The 23,370-nt window shown below is 39.3% G+C and overlaps 1 protein-coding gene across 1 annotated transcript in view; it reads right to left on the minus strand.

The window, feature by feature from the left end:
• Positions 1 to 25: 25 nt before the first annotated feature.
• Positions 26 to 23,370, minus strand: part of prr36a (proline rich 36a) — a 30,074-nt gene continuing 6,729 nt past the window's right edge. The window contains exons 2-5 of the mRNA XM_052138345.1: positions 15,970 to 16,680; positions 15,602 to 15,704; positions 7,037 to 7,185; positions 26 to 3,652 (exon numbers count right to left, since the gene is read on the minus strand). Of these exons, the coding sequence (XP_051994305.1) occupies positions 1,017 to 3,652; positions 7,037 to 7,185; positions 15,602 to 15,704; positions 15,970 to 16,570 (3,489 nt within the window). The 5' untranslated portion in view covers positions 16,571 to 16,680 and the 3' untranslated portion in view covers positions 26 to 1,016. The remainder of the gene's footprint in view (positions 3,653 to 7,036; positions 7,186 to 15,601; positions 15,705 to 15,969; positions 16,681 to 23,370) is intronic.

The following is a 23,370-nucleotide window of genomic DNA, read 5'->3' on the forward strand; positions in this document are numbered from 1 at the left end:
ACAAGGGGAAACAAGCAGAAGGAACATTCTGGCATAGAAGAAACATTTCCTTCTGATGGAAGCATCCCGTTTTCTCTACATAATTCCCTTACAGTGAGTTTGTGTAAATGAGCAAGTTTAAAAATGGTTAATTGGTACTAGTAACTGAACTATAAATGCCAACGCTAAACTGAAAAACATGGTACCAACTGGTTCCCGAGATGTGGTGCATACAACAATTATGAGCATTAAGAATTTTATAGTACTTTTCAACATTAATTAATATTAAAATAAAATACCATTGGAATTTTCTTCATTTAATTATATAATATTTACAGTGAATTAACAAGACTGCCAGGCTACCTATATAGTGATCCATAGTGGATCAAAGTTACCTTGCAACTCAAACATACAAAAATAAAAACATCCAGAGAAAAAAAGGAATCATGTTAAATATCTAACCTTTATTTAATGCAAAGACATTAAGTACTCCAAACAAGACATAAAAAGTTTGGGGTTAGAAAACCCTAAAGTGCAGAAGACAGAAAAATGTGAGGACAGATAATGACAGAAGGGAATGAAAGATTGGTACTTCGAGTTAATAGAAAAACAATACAAAAAGCAATGAATATGCATTTGATAAGTAAAAAAAAAAATGAACAAAAAGACAAACACACACAACATTTTTTAATCAAGGCTTCTTTTGTTTCGAGGACTCCACAAATCAATTCATGCCAGTTCATACCAACACCCATTGATACTTTTAAAAAGAACAATTGGGAAATACGGTCACCTTAATTGTAAATGGTAGTAGCTATTGCACATACAGGAGTTCTAAGCCATATACAGGTAATTGTTATATTGTGAAGTGGTACCACTGTTCTGAATAAGAAAAAATATATATTTTTCATTCACTTAACTTAATAAAAGACATCCTCAACAAGGGAAACCCAAGCTAGACAAATAGAGGTAAAATAGACCCCTAAATAGAGATGACATCAACAAAGGATTTTGGAAAGAGATTGTTAAAGTGCACTCTATACGTTACCTGCCAAAGGACTATCAGTATTTTCGCTTACAGTGGAGTAGTAGGAATGCGGAGTGTCAACATCTTGTTGTTCTTCCAAGTGCTGTGGGGATAAATAATCAATTGAGCCTGACTCTAAGGGTACAGCCCCTGGTAGGGAATCAGACTCCAGAAGCTCACTGGACTCTCCACACAGCATGTACTGCTTTTCTGAGTGGGACTGGAGCCCCACATGCTGGCTTTTGAGAGGGTCAGTCTTTTCCCCAGATATAATGGTAGTAGGTATCAGGGTAAGCTCTTTAAGAAGAGAAGGATCCTTGGCCTCGTCTGGGAGCTGCTCTTCATTTTCGAGGGAAAAAATGCCAGGGCTCTTGCTGCAACTCTCAGCAGATGACAAGGCATTTGAGTTAGAAGTCATGTAATCAAAGCCATAGGATGCAGCAGAAGTGGCAGACTGAGGGGTATCACTTCCACCACCACCCTCTGTCTCTCCTCCTATTTCCTCACGCTCCTCTAGAGTGGACAAACTATGGGCAACAGATTTTGTTCTGTTGGTACTTCCGGTGGCGAGTAGCACAGCTTGAGGTTCACTGATCTGCATTTCACCTTCTGTGTCACTTCCCTCATCCTCAGTGGCTGATGAAGGAGATGATGGTGCTGATTCTGGAGCAGTTGCAGGACCACCCAGCATGTCATCAGCAGGCAGTGTCTCTGGTTCTTCCTCCTCATCAGCACAATCAAGGTGGATGCCTAGATCTTGCATGATCTCAGGCAGGACAGCGGGTGCAGGGTTTAGTGTTTCTGGAAGGAACTCCCCTTTAGATTGAATATCAATAACTGAGCAGTTGTTACATTCTTTCACTTTCTCTGGTATTATTGTGTCTCTGCTACTGTCAGATGGAAGATCAGGGCCACTAAGGGTGCCATACTGGGAGTTGCTGGCTTGAGGTGGTGACGTGCCTGGTTTGGGGCTGACATCACCCTCTGCAGCAGTCACCAGGGCTTGATGAGGTGAACAAGGTGGAAGCTCAAAAAGGATTGGGGGTTTAGTTGAGGAAGGGCTCTTTTCAGAGTTGCTAACATCCAGTTTTGCCTGAGCAGGTGTCTGGGTTGCGGTTTCTGGATCTGCCTGCAAGGGTTCAAAGGAAGGACTGGAGAGAAGTGTAGAAGCTGGTTGTGGTGGTTGGGCCCAAGTATCAGCAAAACATTTGGACTGGTTCCACTGGGCTGCCAGAGGTGCAGAGACAACCGTGGGAGAAGGCTGGATACGGTTCAGGTTGTCTAACCTGTAATCTTCTGTTAAATCATCCTCATCAGCATTCCCGTAACTTTCAAGCCCACTCTCAGTAATGCCCTCACTTGCCATTTCTACATCGTCATCCTCTTCATCATCCTCGTTGTCATGATGCTGCCTGTGCGAGTCCTCTGCTCTTTCCGACCCTACCTCCATGTCACAAACTCTATCATCGTCATCGTCATCATCCTCATCTTCATTAGGAGGAATGTCAGGAACCTTCTCAAAGTCAGGAGACCCAACAGATGCACCTTCACCATCAGCTCCTTTAAGGCTAGCATCACCAAGATCATCCATGCTTTCTGTGCCCTCCAGGAGACCTGGGGCACTGAGCTCTGATGCCCCCTGCTGGCTGCAGCTCACGTCCTCAGAGTCAAGCTCTGAAAGCAAGGCCCCTGCCCGCCAAACAGACCCAGCAAGCCCAGCTGATCCGGGTCGAGACTCTTCAGTAGGTTGGGTGCCACTCATTTCTGACAGGGACACCTGTTGACTGCCCTCCCTCTCATCATCTTCCACATCTTCATAACAACCATTGTTTATCTGTTCAGCTTTTTGAGCCACCTCTATGCCACCAGAGGGGACTATGGCGGCAGCAGCAGGGTTATCAATTGGTGAAGCAGTTGTGGTTTCTTGCTGATCTGCTTCCTGTGCAACTGGTTCCATAGCAGCAATAAGCTTTTCGTCAACTTTCCTTGAACACTGTTCTTCAGATAACAGATTGACTGCAGAAGATATATGACCAGCTTTTTCAACAGGACCAGTTTCTATTAAGGCCTCTTGAGCCATTGGCTCAGTGTTAGGAATATCCAGCACACTCTGGGAGTTGGCATTTAGGACCTGCACATCTACATTTTCCTCAACATCCAAAGAATCAGAGGCTGGTGCATTCAAAGAGCCCTCAACAGCTGGAGTAGCTGCATGCCCCGAAACAGATTCTTCTGTGACTATGGCTGCAGCTGTTGCTACAGCGACAGTAGCTACTACAGCTGCAGAAAGTAGTACAGATTCTGCTGCAGGTTCCTTATCAGACTTTCCTTTGACCAATGGTAAAACGGACTGTGTCGGTTTCGTTGTGGCACTACTATCTGCCTGTCTGTGACTAGGCGAGGCTGCAATGGTCTTGCCTGATGTTGGCCGTGAGGAAGTGTTTCGTGGACTAGGTGGCACCTTACGTGTTGGAACACTTTTCTTGTAATCTGGTTTGGGTTGGGGTGCTTTGATGCTAGGGAGTAGTTTCGTAACTGCAGCTGGTTTTGAAGCCTCTGAATTTGAGGGCTTGCTGGTTGCCAGACGGGATATTGTTGAGCCAGCTGGTTTCTTTGCTGGTGCAGTAGTTCCGGTTTTGCTAACATCTATAAATAAGAAACAACATATTTAGATGCATTGGGTAATGAACAAACATTTAATCAATACTTCTTCATAAATAACATTAACCCTTGTGCACTGTTTAAAAAAATTTTTAAACAGTGCACAATTTTCCAGGACATTTCATGTGCCCAAGAGGTGTAATTTAAGCAATAAACAAATGCTTCTATATAAATCAAGATTTTATTTTAACATTTAAATGTTCTCTTCCTTCCAGATATGCAGTTTGCTACATGGCCAAGTGTGATTATTAATCCCAGTAAAGCTTTGATTTAATTAAATACATAGTCTGTATGTACTGTATGCATGAAGAGTGCTCTACTCTCATCTCACACACAGCACACATGATTACCATGTTGAAGTGTTTTCAGTGTATGACCACCTGACTTCACACATTCATTTTGAAGCGTGCATCGCTTGCATTTTGTACATTTATTCAATGAAATCAGACTTTTGCATTTTACTCTATTCAATATCGCAATTTTAATTTGTGCATTCAAACAAATTTTTGCCCAAATATGTCATTCAAATGACATTCTGCATTTTATAGTTAATGGCATTTTTAGGATTCCATAATTACGTCAGTGTTTTCCACATACTACATGTGATAACAGCAGTACAAGCAGACCTCGATCATTAAATTAATTCACATCCCAAGGTGTGAAAGCTGAATTTTCATGATACCAACTCAGGGCATGAATTCGTTTTCAGGTGCACCCATTATTGTGGTTTAAAAATATAACTCAAATGTCTTTGTGGTTAACACAACAGCAATGTTGGAATGAAAATGTTATAGTACAAAATATTATAATACTTAACCAATTTTGTCAAAGCAGAAATGACAGCACATGAGAAAAGTATGTGGCAGAGATTTAATGACAGTTATGCAGAGTTTACTCTATACGATTTTAAGCCCGATTTTCGCTCGCCGACAGTTTTGTGGAGATCGCCGACAAAAGCCTGAAATCGTGGGCAAATCTGAGCTTGCTCCCGTGAGCAACGATTACAATGTATGAACTATCAAAGAATCGCCGATGCGTCGCCGATGTCAGCGACATATTTAGAATGTTAAATATCTGGACCTGTCTGCGATTCCAAATCGTGCAGTGTGAAATATGTTTTAACTGAATACAACAGCAGCACTGACCTACAGCCAATCAGAGAGCAAGAAACGGCACGGGAAGTTTCAGTGGGAGGAGTCCTGATGTACATGCAACAGAACATCAACTAGGATGGCTGCTGTATCAAGAAAGTCTCACTGGACCAAAGACACAGGAACAATTTGTGGAACATTGGCAGGAGCACCAGTGCCTATTTGATGTTTCCTCTGAACTGTAGCACAACCGGGAGGAGAAAGAGTTGGGGAGAAATTGCCAATTCTCTTGGACAATCAAGTGAGTGAATAGTAGGGATGTCCCGATCAGGTTTTTTTGCCCTCGAAGTCAGAGTTATTTGATTTTGAGTATCTACCGATACAGAGTCCTGATCGATACTTCTATAATACATAAAAAAAAGAATAAAGAAGAGCGAAAAAACAGATCCAGGATGTTCCTTAGTTTTTATTGAATTCACCTTATTTTAACATTCAACAACTCTTGTTAACAAACAGAGCACTTCTGTGAGGTAGCTTGAACAATCAAGTAATAAATAACAAATTCTTCACTTTTGGACTTTAGTGCAACAGTAAATATAAAAAAGTCTAACATAAAAACAAATAGCACCTCAACTTAAAATACCTGGCAGGCATGTAAACAAATAAAAAAAATAGAGGGTTCTCTACAAAGGCGAATGGCAGGTCACTCATTGCGATCATTTGTGCTATCTTGGTTGTGATGTCCTGCGCCTTCGCGCAATCAAGGGGCATTTTTTTCTCTCCTCTTCAAACTCTCTTGCAGCGTGAGCTGACTCGTCTTCGGCTGGGTTGCCTGGGTAAACTCGCTGTATTGTGTCGGGTGTTTGTTTTTGAGGTGCTGTATCAGGTTTGTTGTGTTAAATGTAGCCTTTTCCTTTCCACCTCTTGCAATCCCCAGTTTACATATCTCACAGTTTGCTATGGCAATGTTGTTTTCATCAACTTTATAATATCTCCAGACCGCAGACATACTCGCGCTTTCCACTTCAAGCTGCTTCCGTATTCTACTTCGCCTGCATTTAACCAATAGCGTCTCTAAAACAAAGTGATGTCATGCCGCACGAGTTGCTGTTTCTGTGTAGAGTCAAAAGGGTCTAACTCTGCCACCGCATAACTATAGATGTGTTAAAAAATAATGAGAATATATATATACATATATATCCGAGTCCTGATCGGGAGTTAACGTCCGATCCCGATCGAGTCTGAAACCACGTGATCGGGCCCAATTTCCGATCACGTGATCTGGACATCCCTAGTGAATAGGTTGATTTTTCAGTATGAGGTACTTTTTCATATTGTAACCAAATAAAATGTATGATGCCTTGAGGCGATTAAAAACATACACCTCAAATTCTGAAATGCAAATGCATGATATATGATCATGCATTTGTTTTTGTATCTCGTATCACTTCTCGCGTGTACTCTGTTGTGAAACATAATTTGGAGTCCAGGCAGAGTCACACTACGACTTCCATGACAAGACAGACAGTTTTGTAATATGAACGGTACCACGATCCGACGTCTTTGAAAGTCATGTAGTGTGTAGGAGCCATTAACCGTTGATGTAGTTTCACAATGCGCAGCAGTCGGCAGTGACAAAACAATACAAATTTGTGTATTTGATTCCTATTCTGAGTCCTGATCATTAACATGTTTTGTACATGTAACAAAATCCTTCAGTCAGAGAAAGTGTCAAACAGTTCTATTATATTAAAATATTTTCCAGGATAGAATTATTTTCCAGGACATTTAGGTATTTTTAAAATTTTCCATGACTGAAAAACTGCAATGTAAAATGACAGGTTTTCAAAGATGCGTGGGAACCCCGTTTAACATTCATTAACAACCAGGAATGAATTAATGGATCTCTGCAGCCATCTACTGGTTATTGTTGTCATGACATTATTTTTAAGTCACATAATTGTTCTATTTTTGCAGCAGATGGCTGCAATCTACCCCTATACATTCTCAATGTGTAGGTTTTACTGTAGTGAAGTTAACACAAATATGCTTAACATATGCAAATTAATGGTTTAATTGAGAAATTTAAAAGTTAGATAAGATGTAAATAGCATAAAATCCCACCAAAAGTGCACAACTTTAGTATTTGTACTTTATTGAATTACATAAAATAATAGTTATAAATAAAATACATTTACTGACCGTAAAAACTACAAGTGTGAGTTTTAAACACAGTACACAAGGGTTAATTCAAATGTTTGAATAAATGGTACTCCACCTTTCCTGGCAGCTGATGCTGTAACAGAGGGTTTAACAGGCTGTTGTGTAGCTGTGCGTATTGTTTTGGCAACTGTAGAACTAGAATTGGTGGTTGTTTTTCCTGCAGCTGAAGTGGCAGCTGGTCGTGGGGCTGAACTTCCAGTTGTTCTAAGAAAGAAAATAGAAAAGTCATGAGCAATTTCGCAATAGGAGAATGAGAGAAAACGGTGTGCCGCAGAAATAAAGAATCATTAATTAGAATGCTACCATCACAGTTTAGTGCTACAATATACCCATACACCGCGATGCCATTAACCTAGCATAGGGGAATTCCAGACAGTGGTTACAAGCTGCCAAACTAAATAACGAGAGGCATCTGGGATGTTTTGTGACAATCAAACATTGTGGAATGCCACTGAAACTGATTTACTTCCAATGTCATGATCTTTAGACTTTGCATTAGTCTTTGATCAAAAATATTAGTAAAGAGTTTGCATGAATCTAAGCTGCCAAGCCATCAAAAGACAAGAAATTGAAGTTTGATGGAATGCTCAATTCACTGCCAATAACCATGGTAATAAGAAACTCCAGCACTCGCACACAAAATTGCCTGGAGTTTGTGTGCTCATTGCCTGGATTTTGTGTGCTCATTGCCTGGATGAGCACACTCCTTATGGCAGTTCACAATGGAGGAGCATGGTCAAATGTCTTGGCTCCACATGCCTAGACTATATAATTTCCCCCACAAATTATTCTGAAAGAACAGGCAATTGTTATAATGAGAAGAAAAGAACTGGAATTTCCCATGAAGAGTTCTATGACCTACATTACATGTAACTAGGACACTCATTAAAACAATCTTTGGTTAAATTAGGGAATCATTAATAGACAACAGTAGGGAGAGGAAAATAAGACTTTAAATCAGCAGCTAACATAACAATAGAGCATTAAGGCATAGCGATCACCAACAATGCAATGTCATCGATTTAGTGTAAACATCGATGTCAATTATTAATTTTTTTGATGCACCTTTATTTTGACATTTTCATGCCAGCCACGTCCATATACATCTGTCAGGTGATGCAGCAACCTTATGATATTCATCTCATTTAATAGGCACTAAATAGTCAATATGCTTCTCATGTGGACCACAGATGTGCATGGAGTACCTGAAGCTGCACTCTGCGATATCCATGAGCACACATCAATAAGGCTGCGAGGTACTATGACTGGACAGAGCAGAGCAGAGCAGATCACATGCGATTAAATGGGGCATCCCTCGAAATCGTAGCAAATTTGAATTCTATACAAGAACTTTCGATTTTAAAGCACTAGGGAGCAATTCAACCATGTTAAACGGCTAGAGACGCGATACTCTGAACAGCACTGAAAAGGGATAGAGAACACATCAGCTCTGCACCAGCATCAATTACGAGGCTTTTCTCATATACACATGTAAGGCGGGTGCCAGTGAGTCTGGGCTACTCCTCGAGAAAACAAAAGGCTCTCATGAGAATTAACATCTGAACTCTCTAACAGCAACAACCGAGATGCAACAATCTGTGCAGCTAACACCTCCTTCCTAAAGTCTCTTCATCTCACTCCTCCTCCTCACTTAAAGCTCACTAAAAACTTATGCAATGTGAAGTGTGTACAAAAAGTAACTATAACATGTTTGGTATCATTTAAAGCAGGGGTCCCCAAACTACGGCCCGCCCCCAAATTTGGACCGGCCCTCTGAACAATGCCATGCAGAGAAATATTTTTACAATTTAATATTAAATATGTTTTAATCATATCATATTTGTATTTGATAATACATATTGGCTTTCAAAATAAAATTTCCCTTAGTTATAATTATTAAAGTAGCCAAATTATTTGTTAGATTCACCCGGATTAACGTTCCATCGTGATCGAGCGGGTGCATGCGATCCAGCAACAAAATTTAAAGTGACAACAAAATGGCCAAACGGTTGGGAAAGAGAAGTTGATTCAGAATGCAGGGTATTTAACCAAAAGTGGACAAGTGATTATTTTTTTGTTCAATGCAAAGAAATGGCTGTTTGCCTCATCTGTCAAGAAACAGTCTCCGTGTTCAAAGAATACAATCTGCGCCGACACTATGAAACCCGCCACAGAGACAAGTATGCGAGTTTACAAGGCCAAATGAGAGCAGACAAAGTGTCGAAGCTAAAAAGTGGACTATCTGCTCAGCAAAATAAGTTTGTACGGCAAACCCAGTTGAACCAGTCATCCATTCGAGCTAGCTTTCAGGTAGCTAAACTGATTTCAACCTGTGGTAGGCCATTCAGTGATGGTGAGTTTGTAAAGAAATGTATGAATGCTGTTGCGGAGGAGGTGTGCCCCGATAAGAAAGACGTCTTAAATGCGGTGAGTCTGTCCGCAAGTACAATCACCAGACGAATTGAAGAAATGGGGTATAATGTATATGCCCAGCTGAAGGAAAAAGTGAAAGAATTAGATTTTTTTTGCATTAGCGCTGGATGAAAGTAATGACGTGCAGGACACGGCACAGCTGCTCATTTTTCTTCGCGGAGTTAGCTCAAACTTTGAAGTGTCCGAGGAGCTGGCAGCCCTAAATAGTCTCAACGGTACTACGACAGGGGAGGATATTTTTGGAAAGTGTGCAAAACGATAGAAGAGTTGGATCTAGACTGGTCTAAGCTGGCCAGCATCACGACTGACGGAGCTCCTAGTATGGTTGGCGTGTCAAGGGGACTGATAGGACGCATGAATAGAGAAATGGAGGAAAGAGGTCTCATGCCCCCTTTACAAGTACACTGCCTAATTCACCAGCAAGCACTGTGCTGCAAAGTTCTGAAGTGGGAATCGATTATGAAAGTGGTGGTGTCATGTATAAACTTCAGAGCAAACAGACTTAAACACAGGCAGTTCCAAGTCTTTCTGTCCGAGCTAGAGTCTTCTCACGGAGATGTCCGATGGTTAAGCCGGGGCAGAGTTGAGGCGTTTTTACGAGCTGCTACCCGAAATCAATGTTTTTCTTCTGACAAAGGGCAAAACTGGCCCAGAACTGATCGACACAAAATGGAAATGGGACCTCGCCTTTTTAACAGATGTGACCGAAATGTTGAATGGCCTCAACGTGCAGCTCCAAGGCAAGGGGAAACTAATATGTGACATGTATTCCCACAAAAGCATTTGAGGTGAAACTAGCACTGCTTGTGGGACAAGTGCAAAAGCAAGACTTCACCCATCTCCCTGTTACCCAAAGCCTCTCAGCTGAGAAACCAGTGGTCCCATTCCCAGCTGAAAAGTCAGTGGAAGCGCTGGAAATGCTGAAAGTGGAGTTTGATGTGCGATTCCGTGAGCTACATGTCCACGCTAAAGAAATCCGCCTTTTTCAGAACCCTTTTGCTGCTGACATTGACGAAGCCCTGCCTTCTTATCAGTTTGAGTTGGCTGAGTTACAGAACTGTGATGTTCTGAAAGACGCGTTTAAGCCCAACAGTCTCATTGAATTCTATACTGCCCTCCCTAACTAGACCTACCCAAACATCAGAAGGAATGCAATGAAGATGTCCACACTTTTTGGCAGCACATATATCTGTGAGCAAACCTTTTCACGCATGAAACTGATGAAAAATCCGATGAGATCAAGACTCACTGATGAACATTTGCATCAGTCTTTGAGACTGGCTGTGACAGGAATGGAACCTGACATTGGACTTCTCACCAGCCAGAAACAAGCCCATAGTTCACACTGATTAGCCTAATACGCATAAGTAAATAATTTGATTTCAATAGCAATGAATATGAAAAAATGTCATTACGATAGTAATAATGCTCTTTTAATAGGCTATATATCACTTGATATGTATGGTGCATAAATAATAAATTAATCTAGCATTAGGAGGCATAATACTGTAAATCCATTTAAAATCATAATAAAATCTCCACAATAAATCACTCCGGCCCATGCCATTTTCTGTTAGACTACGGCCCTCCATTATAGAAAGGAAAAATGATGTGGCCCTCATAGAAAAAAGTTTGGGGACCCCTGATTTAAAGTGTCTCAGTGCGCCTGGTAAACTGGTCTCATCCTCCCAGCCATAATGAAAAGCAAAAAGAAGTAATAAAATATGAGAACTGTGGTGTGCCCCTTAAAGGTGTGTCCTCCCCCAGATCCTCCATACATGCTGTATGTAAATCTACAGGAACCCCCTCAACAGGGGACCAAAATCGAATTATAATGACAGACACCACCATTTGGTAAGCATGTTGAATTATCTGGGTATTTAAGGTAAGGGGACACATTGCTCAGGGTTCTCTGTAGTCAGAGGAGCCCACACAGTTTACTGTGTGTAATTTATATCAGGTGATTGCAATTCGAATTTCTTATGTTTTGATAAAATGTCTAACTTTGACTTATCACTGTCTAATTGGAATTGATGAATTGATTATGTTACCTGATCAATAAATTGTCAACATTTGATTTGATTCTGACTGACTCTGACATTGTGTTTCCCAAACAGATTAAACTATTCGTATGTTACCGCAAGTCTGCGTCAGATTAGTGACGACTAATATTTGGCATCGATTCAAGTGTACTTGGTTTGCAAAGACAAAAAGGGAATTTCCGTTTAGAACAGCAAACGCTGCTTGACCAATCTAAATTCGGGTGTGCCTTACCTCTGTTTTAATTTGATGTTTCTCCAGATAAGTCTACGTGGGAAACCACGCATGGCCAATCCAAAGCTATTACAAGAGAAGTTATGTTGGTCAACTTACATTTGTAATAGTGGCCCTGACCTCTACTGAAGAAAACGTTAAGTTACATTCAAGTGTATGCAATTCCATGGGGCTATACTGAAGTATCTTTGATTGTGTGAACTTGAACGTGACCGATCTCAGGTATATAGCAATTACCTCTGTTTGATGATCCAATACTGGCCGCTTGTGATCGTGAGACCCGCGGTGTAGAGAAAAACACACAAGGACCTCAAAGCGACATAGTTTCTTAATCTAAACGGGTAAAGTATAAGGAGTTAAAAGAATAATCAAACATTTGCTCACTTTTAATGATGCCCAGATATCATTAAAAACCTTTTTCATTTATGGAGTCAGATGAAATAACGAGGTAATACATAAAGAGAAAATGCATTTCATCTAATCTTGTTGTGTTGCGTACAAGGAAAGACAGTAACGCGCAGAGACCTTCACCCGTATTATTGGAGACCACCATTGGACCGATAAACGGGCTTACACACATCAACACACTTATTAACATTTATCACAGTAAACTGTAACAGAATTATTCAATGCAACTTTGAAAATTGTACCCACTAAAAAAAATAAAAATAAAAGATAGCACATACTCCCCTGTCGTATAAGTATTTTGGATTGAAAGACTTGACTGTTGCAGAAAAGACAAATTGTCACTGTAGTGTTTACCTAATTCCACAAGGGAATGATCGGTCATCAAACGACCAATGATCACGTTAATATTTTTTACATTTATTTTGTTGTGGATGTCCCAATGTGGATACTGGATTTGCACATATCATGGAGCTCAATAAACAAATTATATTTTGGTTGCATTTGTGAGATAAAATGTTATTGATTGTACAATATAGGCACATATCGTCAATTGCAGGCCCCTGAACCGAAATATCGGCAAACATTGGATCGCTGGCTAAGAGAATAGATACAAGATCATCTATCAAGAAACATGCGATTTACACCCCTATTAAGGCATAGGGTAAAAGTCAGCACAGTAACCAAGGTAACAAAGTAAATAACTTTCCATCCATATCTTCATTACTGAAGCATAAAGGTTATCAGAAACAACAACTCAACAGAAGCAGAGGACGAAGACCAACAAAACAGTTTCCACAGATGCCGACCTCAAGAGCAAACCGCTCTCCATTGTCAGAGTAAGGTCAAATATTTAAGGGGCATAAGTTCACAAGAGAACATGCAAAACCTTTTTTTTTTGTATTATTATTATTATTATTATTTAGGGCTCATTATTCCTGGACAAACACCACAAATAGCTAAGGGTTATGATTTGATCAAGACAAGACTTTGTCTTTGTTGCTGAAAGACAACCTTTTCAAATCCTAAACAAAATAATTGGTCTTGTAAAGTTAAGACGAAAAAAATAAATAACCTAATCTTTCAAATATAGATTTGGCCATATATAGCTGTCCTTTCCTTAGGTTGACATTTCCTCTAAGAGTCAATTTTGTCTCCATTTATGTAACGCACAAAAAAAAAAACAAAAAAAAAACACATGAATTCAAAAGGCACAAAGGGGAATATTACAACACCCACTGGCATTTCCGTTTACATATAAATAATTCAGTTTTAATTAAGTAATGCCCAATAGAATGAACGTTCTGTTCTGGATTAAATGAGAATCTCTCCACAGAGCCTCAGGCAGCAGATTTCCCCTAAACCCCGCTGACATTCGTTGCTTTAAAAAAAAAAAAAAAAATCTAAAATTCATTGATTCTAGACTTTTAAGGGTGTGAGGTTGCCTTTGTTTGCAAGCTCATTAGCACCATTGAAGTGCTTACGAATTTATCAGCTCATTCATTTTTAAATATTTCTCTTGTGGTTTAATGTGATGGAAGCCATCTGCTCTACAAGTATTCAGCAACAAAGACAACAATGGAAAAAGGTAGCTTGGTTCTACAGAGCTCATCTTTAACATCCATCAAATTTGTCTGAGGTATTACAGATTTTACCCAACATAGCAGTGCATGAACTTTGCTTTTGACGGGCAGTATTCAAACTAAATTTGCAACTCGCTCAGGCTAAAATATTCAAGAGGCTCAATCTGCATTACAACCAAGAAAGATCCATATCAAATTTGATTTTAGATCAAACTTATTGAAATCTGAGGATGTGTTCTAAAAATCCCCTCCTCCTACCCCATTACAGAAAGATGCAGCATGAGTGAAAAATAAATTTGAGGGGGAAACTATGTGGTTGAACTATGAGAAGACTTTAATAGAGCTAGTTACCATTTCCCAGAGTGGGAGTGTACTTCTGCAGTGCAAACATGTACTCTTCAAGCTGCAGTAAGAATACACATTGTGCGTGACATGCATCAAGAAAAATAAAAACATTTAAACAAAGATCAGCGAGTTCCCAGACACACAGAATTCAAAATCCATCTCACCATTGTCCCAGACCAAATTCTGTATAAACACTATACATATAAACCACACCCTTTAGTTTATTTTGCCAAGCATAAAGGTGACTGATCACACACAGGCACTCTTCCAACAAGAATGCGCCCTGAAGAGCCCGGTCATGTAAACTTGTGTAACTTTTCATCATATTTAAACAAATCTGTGCAGAAATCAGTACAGTCTGCATTAGTCTCAGCCTCAGACAGCACACCTATGCCTAGTTAACTGGCCATCTGCATTACACACAGAAACAGCAATATCCATCGATCTGCAAGTTCCAATCTGAATGGATGGCTAAATGCAATTTTACCAGGTACCGAGCCCCTACAAAGAGCACCTCATAAAAGACCTGGTCAGTTTTGCAATTCTAAGCTAGAATAAACCACCAAGTGGACTAAACTAAATGCAGATAGCCCAAGGTTTGGCTACCCAAGACCAAGTCTGTCACATCACATGTACAGTTAAGTACATTTGGAGTAGAAGCGATGTGCTGCAGAAGCATTTAACTCTACACAAAAAGACTTGAATATTACAGTGTGTCTGTGTGTTTTCAAGTTTCTTTAACTTAAACAGAAACATGAAGCAGAGAGTTGAGCGAAAGGAAATCAGATTAGTTAAGAGATCGGGAGTGAGAGGTTAACCTGCACCTTAGGTAATTGTTAAATCAAATTAATCCTACCAAGAATGCTTTAGATTTAAAGTAAAACTGAAAACTAAAATGTTGGATTAAAATAGTAAACAAGTGATTACAGGAAATAAGTAAACGTGGCCAGCTTGAGACATAAAAGCAGTTTAACTTAAGTTCTCATTCCCTAACAGTTTCAACAAAAGCAGCACTGTTTGAGCCTAAACTCTGTTTTATCAAAACATGAACCATCTTTCTTTTGAGTCCGACTCCTAAATATGAGCCAATAACCACCCCCCACACACAAAATTTAATCCAACATGCAGTTGTTATTATTTGAGTGGCTTATTCAATAAATGGTGTCCAAAATGATTTCCAAATCCCAATACATCCATGATTTATATTTTACAATCAGAGGCTTTTTTCCCCCTGCGGTCTACAACTTAGAATGGCAAGGATCACCGAGAGCCATACATGCAAATTTCAAAAAGACACCATACATTGATCCCAGTCTGGATGACCCGATTAAAGCATCAGAAAACACCAATTCATAAAGTGAAATGATCCCAACAAAATTTACAGACATCTATTCTACTAAATCTATTCCACTCTGCAAACCTGCAAGAAAAAAACATCTCTACATGTAACCTGAAGCCACATAAAAGGCTGCTGATCAGTATTTACTTACGCACGACTCCTGGCATTTCCATTTTCAATTCAAATATATAGTCAAATATCTGAGCTCAAACTACCATTTAAACCTCAGCTGGTGGCTTACCTAGTTTTAGGAGCAGACGTGGTTTTGGCTGTTGATGAAGTGCTGGATTTGGCAGCAGGGGCAGTGGCTACCCTTGGGGCAGTGGTTGGCCTTGGAGCTGGAGCTGAGGAAAAGAAAAAATAAGATTTAATTTTTTTTACAAACTGAAAAATCAAGGGTATTATTCATAAATGATACAGACATGACACTAACAGTTCTCAGTTGGAACTGATGGTTTTCAAACCTCCTGAAGAAACTCTGATCTCACCTTATAACAGTACTTTATGTTGGTTTGATCATGTCTGAATCCAAAACTCAGGAGTTCCAGCACATGAAGTCAGTCAGTGGTCTTACAAACATATACATGATACACAGCCAGACCCACTTACCTGTTGTTTTGGGCTTTTTTGCAGCATTGGTGGCATCTGTGGTTGGTCTCTTACTCAAGGTGCTTGCTGTACCAGCAGTTGTTCCGGTCTTTGAACTGCTGGTCGCAGTTGTTGCTGATCTGCTCGCTCCAACAGCTGTCACCTTAGGTTGAGTCCTTGCGTTTGCGACAGCAACAGAAGAGCCAACAGGTTTCTTGCCAGAAGCAGCAGCTCCAGTCGGTCTCTTCTTCTCTGCTGCCACAGTGGTAGCTGGAATGGTTTTCTTGGTTGCGGTACTTGCTGCAGTTTTTGTGAGGCCATTAGCCACACGGCTTTGGGTTGCTTTGGGTCTTGCACCTGGCCCAGTGATTGCTGGGCCTGCTGTTGCAGTCTTTCCTTTCACTAGCCCTTTGGATTTGCTTTTAGGACCTACTGCCTTCCCAGGAGCTTCTTTCACAGCAGGAGGAGCCTTTTGTTCATTTTGAGGTTCATCGGGTTGTGGGGGTGATTGTGTAGTGCCATTCTGGGATACACCTTCATTGCCAGTTGGCTCTTCTACAGGTTCCGTTCCCTGAGCTTCCATTGGTTCAGATGGTGCTGTGGTCACCCCATCAGGTTTCATCTCCAATATTACAAGTCGGTCACTTGTTGCTAGATGTACTCACTGCATTCAGTGCTGCTCACACACTGAACCCAGGGATAATAGATTTGGTAGACAATGTAAAAACTGCCCTGTAAGAACATGGAAAGACACACATAAATACACTTTTTGGTAGTGAAACGCTTCCACACACTGTCATAGAACTAAAAGGAGTGCAAGACAATGCACAAATGCAATGAATGCATTTAAAAATGCACAATTTTAGACTAATTATGCTTAAATCGAAAACACCTTAAACCAAACAAATTTGCATGTAAAAACCTTTACTGGTTTTCTGGCAACATATTCAACTTGCACATGCTGTGCGCCCATGTCTTTTAAACATTTTGATGTCAAAAATGAACATTTCAAACCTCAAACCAGTTTTTCTTGTGTTGTCTGGTTTTTGGAATGAGATAATTTATCGTTATCATGTATCATTATGCATGTAAACTGATATGATAAATAATTCACTGATTATATGTATGAATGCATGGGTGTGTGTGTATATATATATATATCTCTCTCTCTCATTCTCAGACACATGAATCATGCAACTGAAACTGGAAGGTTAAAAGGGGCATGCTCTTTTGAAAGGAGTTTATGTTAAATGGGAAACAGCATTTTCAACAGTGAACCGTCCCCAGGACGGCCAGTTTGGAAAAAACAGGAAATGGTACATTAGGAAAGAACCAAAAGGTTGCACAACAATATTTCCTGCTGCTAAAAGTGATCAGCTTTTAACATTAAGACAAATTTAAACATTGTATTTAATACAATTAAGCATTAGGCCTATAGAACATAACCACACAAAACTAATTCTGTGATTGGCTGAAGTAAAAAAAACAAAATTATTTTCCATTTACCTTTCACTTTTCATGAACATTTGCAAATAGGATCAAACACCTTCAACCCTGCAAACAATGTTTTATTAAGGAAGATGAGTGTGTCCTAGATTACCTGGGGGGTGGGGTTGATAAACGGGGTCAAATTTGACTTAAAGCATTTTTATAATCAATTCAGTGAAGCTCTGCACTAAGCAAGTCTTTCATTCTTTGTCCTACAGGGACTGATGCAATGGCTTGTCAGCAAAATGATTGTGGCACAAAGCTCTAAGAAAGTATAAAGATAAAAAATTAGTCAGTGTGGGGGGGGGGGTCGGTCTTTAAACCCATTCACCCCACTCCTTTTTCCAAACCTCGCTATTCACAGTGCCCTCTTTTCTTTCTTGCCCCTTAAAACAGCTCCTTAACCACAACCCCCTCTTTCTTCTGCCCTCCTTCCCCTCCTCCTCTCCATCAAATCTGTTCCCTGTCTGCAGCCTCACAGATGGCCCTGGCAGCTGAGCTATTGTTTCAACTAGCCAAGCCCAAGCCACCGAACAGGAGAGCAAATGAAGAGACAACAAGGACAGAGAGTGGAAAATCATGGGATAAAGTGACAATGACAAGGCAAGCAGAGAAATCAAATTTAAATTAACAACATCATGGAGTGATAGAAAGCGTAAGTGGGCTCAAGTATGCATAACTGGGAAGAAAAAAAAAGAAACTGTGGATAAAATGTTGAATCAAGTCAAACACAAAGATTTCATTTGAGAAATCGACAACAAAGAGACAAACAAGATTTTGAATAGCAGTGTCAGTCACCCTACGGGGCAAGTTGATGAATTGTGAGGTCATCATTGTGAAAATTACTCCTCACCATGGCTATGCAACAGCAGGGTTGCGAAGACCATGAGACATTCAAAATAAGAAACAAAATAAAATAAAAAAAAAAAAAATTCTACTTAACTCAGTCAGTAACTTTCAGTGAGTCAAGAACTTTTTAATAACACAGTAGCTCTCTGGCAAACAAGAACATGTTTTGAACGTGATGAATCCTGCAGTTTTTAATCAATTTGTCCAGTTAATTTCTCACAGATATAATTTTATTAGTCAACATTTTTTTTCCAGTGGGTAAAGAACATGGCAAGCAAGTGTACATGGAGGGTTCAAGATAAAACTGATTTAAGTGTGGATTAAGCAACAGTAGGTCCAAAGCTCATCAGCTGAAAGTGGGCTGTGCTTACAGAAATTTCAAACCACTGCCCCCAGTGGCCAAAGCTGGAAGTGTTGTTGAACATTTGGGCACGTGTGAGCTCTCATTTCTGGGAGAAATATCCAGAACTGTCCACACAACATTTCTCATGTATTATGCATTTAAATTATATTTATATTTCCTCCATGTGTGTTTTGCAGTATTAACATTAACGATTAAGGGTCTATTCACACTTGAAGTTCTTATCTCTTGGTCCGGACCAAAAAAGTAAAAAAACATTTAGTCATGGTTCGCTTAGCATTCACACTTTTTTGCTCCAAACCTAAAGATACAAAACAAATGGCATCAGGATCAGTTCACAACCTGATTGGACAGCATTTATGATGGATATTTTGCAACGGAACTTGCCGAACATCCAAAACAATGATGGCTGCTGTGCCAAATGCACTTGTTGGACCCACTGTCCTTTAACCTATCACTGAACATTTTGAAAACTTGAGCATTTGGGTGCGTTTCTTTTTTCAGTATACTGGAAATATGCTCGGACCTAATGTTAATAAGGAACTTTACCTCCTCATTGCTTGCTCATTTTGTTTTGCGTCCACTGTTCTTATCGCTCTATGTTATCATATCACACGATTTTGATCTTGTGATATCACATTCTGTTATTGGTCCGTTTAGATGTCTTTGGTCCATGCTGTATTCATATATCAGTCAAACAGAGTTTGTTTGGAAGTGGACTGAGACCCACTATTCAGGGGGTCTCAGTCCACTTGTTTGGTGCGCACCAAGGTTCGGATGGCAGCATTCACACTTGTTCAAATGAACCACACTAACAGAGCAAATCGCCCCAGAGTTTGTTTTAATCGAATCAAATCTGCAAAGTGTGAACACCCTAATTGATAGTTAATTTCTACAATGATGAAAATGCCTGAATTTACATGCCCAATTTAAAGTTATTTAAATTGATTTATTGAACATGCTAAAAACTGATACCGTCCCTTAAGAAAACCGGCATTTCTGTAAAGTGTAAATGAGCGCATGTTAATGAGAGGACCGAATGGCTTCTTTACCTCATTCGTGCCATGCATTAGAATAAAATGTTTATTTTTTGTTGTTTTTGTTTATTTTTTGTTGATTCCTATCTTTCTCCACAAGAAATTTCTCAACACGTATACAAGCATGACACATTCATTAAAACCAATAAGAGACAAAAGTCGCAATGCTCGCATATACACCCACAACTGTTGAAAACTGCTCCTGTGAAAAATGCTTCTCATAGGAAGGGTGAATTCTTTAATACATGCACTGGAACCCACACTAAATAAAATAAACAAAAAGATGCCAGTGGTGGGTGCGATTTATTTATCGGATTCTCCAACTTGCTCTCGGTTAGCACCCATGATAGTCAGGTGAGATTGTTTCTCTCTCCGATACTACGAGGATTGAAAATTCCAATGTGCGTAAAGCTGCGGACTGTGCAGGGATTCTAATTAAATTGATATACATAAAACATTTAAATTTTGATTTGCCATACAGTTTTGAGCTCAGTTCAAAAAAAGATATTAGTACTATTAGAATCTAGAGCACTATATAGTTTAAAATCAAATTGTTAATTTAATTGTGCTGTAGATTTCAAAGAATTAACTCCAAATATGGTGTTGTAGCTGGAAAACATTGGGATCAAAGGACTTAAATAAAACCAAATACATGCAATTTTAATCCCTCTCGATTTCAATCGATCAAATGCCAATAATGCCTCTAACGTTGCCGACTCCTGTGCAATAGTATTCACAGTGCAAGTAGGGATGCACCAATACCAATTTTTCTCTTCTGATCTCGGAAATCTCAGTATCAGCCGATACCGGTTTGTTTTTTGCATAATCGGTTTAGAATATCTTTACATTATTGTTTGGAAATAATTGGGAGTATTCTTTAATATGTAAAGAAACACAAACCTCTAACTAAACATTATTTCAATATAAATGTATAGCTTTTAAGAAACACTTTATTCACTTTTTTGTTCAATTTAGTTGCAAGACATCAGTCCACTTTTCATTCACAGTTATTTTTTGGATCCCATTCAACTTGTAAACAAATGATAATATATTATAATAGTAATAAATCTCAATCGCGCACCTTTTGTCACGGATCCACCGGTCTCTTGCTCGCTTTCAAATCAAAATAAAATCACTGTCACTACCATCTTGTGCAGTTCCAAGCAACATAGCAGTCATGACAGTGACGAGACAGATACCACACTTTCTTACACACTGCTGTCTTTGAATAAAATGCATGGGTCATATTAACTACTTTGTGTTTTTTTTTTTTTTAGCTTGACAGTAACGAACATGACTAACACACAGTATCGGATTTGGATCGGGCTCGTCGGACCGATAACCGTTCCATTTAAAACAGTCAGTATCAGAGCATCCCTAATTCAAAGTAGGGCTGCGCGGTATATAGAATTTATCGAAATATTGCAAATGTACATATTGCGATATGCATATCACAAGTGCTTGCGATAACGGCACGATTTTTTAAAAATAGCGGAGAACAGACCTGGCACGCAATTGTCACTTGGGGTGTGTGTGCATATGAGCAGAGAGAAGACACATTTGATTTCTTCAAGTCGAACTGTATCTTTCAATATACCTTCTAATGCTCAATCAGGTTTCTTTTTTTGTGCCATAAGAGAGAGAGAGAGAGAGAGAGAGAGTGGGCTGCCCATCTCAATCTGTCAATCAAAGCATTAAAGACTATCAAAACAACATTTGTGCTGATAATGAGACCAAACGCCGCTTGAAACTCAAACTTGGCTTGTTTAATGGCCTATTTGGATATATCAACGGATGGGTTAATTATGAAATAAATACAAACACGAATTACAGTTTAAAAATTAAATATGTCACGATGTACTATTTTAGGATATTCCATAATATAGTGAAATTAACTTATAAATATGAATTTTATAACCTGCTACATAGCTAATGGTAAAACCATATATAATATACAATCTAAATGCAATTTGGAATAAAAGACAACAATTTTGTGATCACTGGGATGGATGGTATTCTTTATTTGGGCCGTGGGGGTCATGATGTTCCGTGCACTCCGATGACGTCACCATAGGAACATCATATCGCATATCCTCAATAATTCAAACATGCAGCCCTAATTCAAAGTCCATATTTAGGACATACAGAACAAGACTTGGTGTATAGTTGAAAATTCTCCTTATAGGGATGTGCACGAGTAATCGATTAGTCGAATTAAATCATACTTACAATATTTGATTAGTGTTTTTACTAGACAAATATTGAAATTTGATTTCCCTTTGATGCCTGCTGTGGGCAACAATGAAACTCACCCAAATCTGGCCATTACAACTCAATGCCTTGGTTAGCTCTGTAGATGCACACTGTTGTTAAAGGAATAGTTCACCCCAAGAGAAAATTCAATCATTAAAGTGATTGAATCGTTTCAGAAGACTTGGAATCTATGGCCCCATTTACACCTGGCATTAACATGCGTTTCATATTCAGATAGTATCTGGATAAAATTTAGCTGGATGGCATTTACACTTGCACTCAAATGTGTCTACAGTGTGATCAAATATAGATATGATCAAAGTTAACGGCGCAAAATGCTACTTGCATATCACATCAGAGGATGTGGTAAATAAAATTCAAAAATTTTAAAAACACGGATGATGGATCATTAAAATGGCTTCGATCACTTTAAAAGTCTGGGTTTACCCTCATTGAAAAAAAATTTGCTGGCCGCCACAGCAAACTTCTGGGTCACTGAAGCAAATTGAATGATATTCATCTTGCGTTCGGCGCTGCGTGAGTGAAAACTGGTTTCAAGTGCGCCACAGATGATTACAAAACAGGAGATGCGAGAGTGGGAAATTAGGATGGATATGAGATATTCCAAGTGCATTCCAATGGAATAATTTGAGAATTTGTTCATCGTTCGGGTGAACAAATTGCAAGACGGAAGTGCCTGTTGCGTTCTTGCAATGATTGAATTAACAGGAAAAAGGCAAGAACACACAACACCGCACTTCCATCCATCCAACAACGGATGACTGTAGCGGAACCTCGTCACACAATTAATAACTTATGTAGTTTTATCCAGATAACGAAAACGCATGTGTCTTTACATCTTTGAATGTGGTCCGAATCCATTCCTGACCACCACCGCGTCTTGGGAGCATTTACACCGGTCATTCAAAATTTGCTCATCCACACTGAAATATTTGAATACGCTTAAATCCCTTTAATGCACATGCTGTGAAAAAAACATTTTGAAAAAAATTGAAAAGTGGCAAAGCATAATTTCCATAACGGTCTGAAACAAGTTGTACAAAGTAATATTCATCTCTAATAAACGCCATCAAAATGGATAGCAGGCACAACAGTGCTGCTACAACGTGGGCCAGCATCTTGATTGTTTTAGGTTGAATGGATCACATGACTGCATAACATGACAACCGATTACATTTTCAAAAATGAGTTTTCCCTGTCCACACTACAATGTGAAGACAGCGTTTTCAAAATTTTCCGCTTTGGTGAGCGTTTTCGCCAGACAAAAATGCCATCTCAGTGTGGATGAAAGGCCAAAACAATTTTCAGATGAAAATGTATTAATGTGGATGTGGCCTATGCTTCAATAAGAGTGAACATTTTTGTAATTTTTTTATCTGTATGTTTATGCATAGTGCTAATTTTTATTAAAAA

The sequence above is a fragment of the Xyrauchen texanus genome, chromosome 11 (genome assembly GCF_025860055.1).
Source record: "Xyrauchen texanus isolate HMW12.3.18 chromosome 11, RBS_HiC_50CHRs, whole genome shotgun sequence".
In the NCBI taxonomy this organism is placed as follows: domain Eukaryota; kingdom Metazoa; phylum Chordata; class Actinopteri; order Cypriniformes; family Catostomidae; genus Xyrauchen; species Xyrauchen texanus.